At 45.9% G+C, this 2,356-nt stretch overlaps 1 protein-coding gene across 1 annotated transcript; it reads right to left on the bottom strand.

The window, feature by feature from the left end:
* Window positions 1-243: 243 nt before the first annotated feature.
* LOC138753010 (probable G-protein coupled receptor 139) lies at window positions 244-2,027 on the bottom strand. The gene is made up of 2 exons (XM_069915604.1): window positions 1,116-2,027; window positions 244-336 (listed from the first exon to the last, which is right to left on the bottom strand). The coding sequence occupies exons 1-2, from the start codon at window positions 2,025-2,027 to the stop codon at window positions 244-246; spliced, it is 1,005 nt and encodes a 334-aa protein (XP_069771705.1).
* Window positions 2,028-2,356: the final 329 nt, after the last annotated feature.

Below are 2,356 nucleotides of genomic sequence, written 5' to 3'. Positions count from 1 at the left end.
GAATGTAGAGACTCGTTACAGACAGCGGAGATATCACCTCAGGTCCGGTCCAAATAGCTAGGGTTAACCGGAACGCCAACTGTACCGCCCCATGTCATGAAATGCATTAACTCCGACAATAAATCTGGGGTATGGGATCCTTACTGGTTTGTTTTAAGACAACGCAATCACATCCTCTTTGTAAATGTGACAACAAATCAGAATTCGAATTTGAACTCTTGATTCACATGGGCAATCTTTGGTTCATGCGACATTGAATGTTTGGCTCCATTGTTTACACTGGCCAGCAATCCACCGGTCATCTTTCGGACAATAGCACTGCTTTGGTATCGCCTTCTAATCATATAATATTCTGAAGTTAATTTGAATTCAAGGTCAGAAAGGAAAATTTATTCCGAATCTCTGAGTGGCCCTGCGTGTTCGTTAATGTAAAGCATAATTATTTTAGAGCATAGAACAGTAAGTGCATGTTCTCCGGCTCACAATGTTGCCCAGACCGATGTGAACCTACTCCTCAACCATTTAATCTTTCATAAACCATGGTAAAGAGAGGGACACGGCGACATGGGGAGGGGGTGTTGATGGAAATCCAAAGTCGATATTGATGTAATCTTCTTGAGACGGAATACAAGGTAGTGTTCCTCTAATTTTCGGGTGGTTTTCATTTCGCAGTCTTGAGGATTAATTGGTGTTGGAATTGTGTGTGTGTGTGTCTGTGTGTGTGTGTGTGTGTGTTTGTGTGTGAGAGAGTGTTTGTGTGTGTGTGAGTGTGTGTGAGAGAGATTATGTGTGTGTGTGTGTGCCTGTGTGAGTGTGTGAGTGTGTGTGAGAGAGATTATGTGTGTGTGTGTGTGCCTGTGTGTGTGTGTGAGTGTGTGTGTGAGTGTGTGTGTGAGTGTGTGTGTGTGTGTGTGTGTGTGTGTGTGTGTGTGTGTGTTTCTGTGTGTGCGTGTGTGTCTGTGTGTGGCTTCCTTTGTTTTACGGGGCTTAACGATACTGGGGTTGATTCAGTGATTGTACGAGAGTCGTAACGGGAAACGAAGTGGGGAAGAGGGCTATCGGATTCATTGTCGCTCCCTAACTGCTTTGAAAAACTGAACAAATGGGTATTTTACCAGTTTCTTCACTCCCTCCCGAAATCTCCTCTGTGTCAAAGCATAAACACAAGTGTTTGTGCAGCAGCTGAAATACATTAGCAGAATCGTGATTCTAATCGCCAGATACAGTGACTTCGGGGCGCCGACCGCGAAGGTTGAGGTGAGTGGGAATAATAGGTCAATGATTGTAACCGGTGTCCACAACGCTATGAAGGTCCCAGAGATGGCGAAGAGCAAAATAATGGACGACCTCCGGTTCGTCATCTCGGGATCAGGGACCTCACCGACCCCACAGCGCTTCAAAGCCCTCCGAGCTCTGCTGACCAGTAAAATGTGTCGGGCGGTGAGGGTATTCAACAGTAACATCAGCGGCAGCGGCACCAGTGGTAGCATGAGTTTAGTCAACCATCTGTAAGTCTGCCATGCTGGTGAAGAGTTATATCCTGTTACAGTACGGCAGCCCCATTGGACATCACCCACAGTGTATTGGGGTTCATAGCTGAAATAAGCAAAAATGTGCATCAGAAAGCTCAGCAGAAACACAACCGTTAGAATGACGGCGGGGTTTCTTTCGGTACAATATTTTGTTTTCAATTTCTGGCAACAAATTGCAATGAATCGGTCAATTGTGAACGATACCGTGGACCAGACGGAAAATTGCACACTGGTTCTCTGCATGACGGTTCTCAGGCGGCAAGTGGTTGTGTGGGCGTGGAAGGAACGCGGAAAATGATAGAGGAAGACGTTTCCCAACGTAACGTTAAACACACAGACCATTGTGTCTGCCACTGCCATGGCCACCATGTAACGGATCACTCCTTTGGAGAGGCCGGGCATTTCCCGGGACAGGACCACAATAGAGAGCAGATTGGCTGTAACAAGACGGAAAAAGAGGAAACGATCATCAAAACAACCCAATAGCTTTAACATGATTTTATCAGCAGAATCTCTGGAAATAACAACCAAACATTTGTTTTCTCCTGAACATCATGAAGTTGATGAATGTACACTGGCGTTACGGAAAGGAAACCGCAGCAACTCCTCTATTCCATGTTTGACTCTGCTCCTTGTGTGCAGATGCATAATCGGAAGTGACCAGTCCGGCTCTGTCATAGATAGATGAGGAAGTGGCTCAACATGGGGACTCAAGTAACTACGGCCAGGAATGAACGCAACTCAGGGCTATCTGGTAAACCAAACTCTCGTCTATCGATCCATCCATACCATCCGGCGCCTTGAGGATAAATAATCAATGTACA

This window comes from Narcine bancroftii, chromosome 2 (assembly GCF_036971445.1).
Source record: "Narcine bancroftii isolate sNarBan1 chromosome 2, sNarBan1.hap1, whole genome shotgun sequence".
Taxonomy (NCBI): domain Eukaryota; kingdom Metazoa; phylum Chordata; class Chondrichthyes; order Torpediniformes; family Narcinidae; genus Narcine; species Narcine bancroftii.
This window is presented reverse-complemented; position numbering and strand designations above follow the sequence as displayed.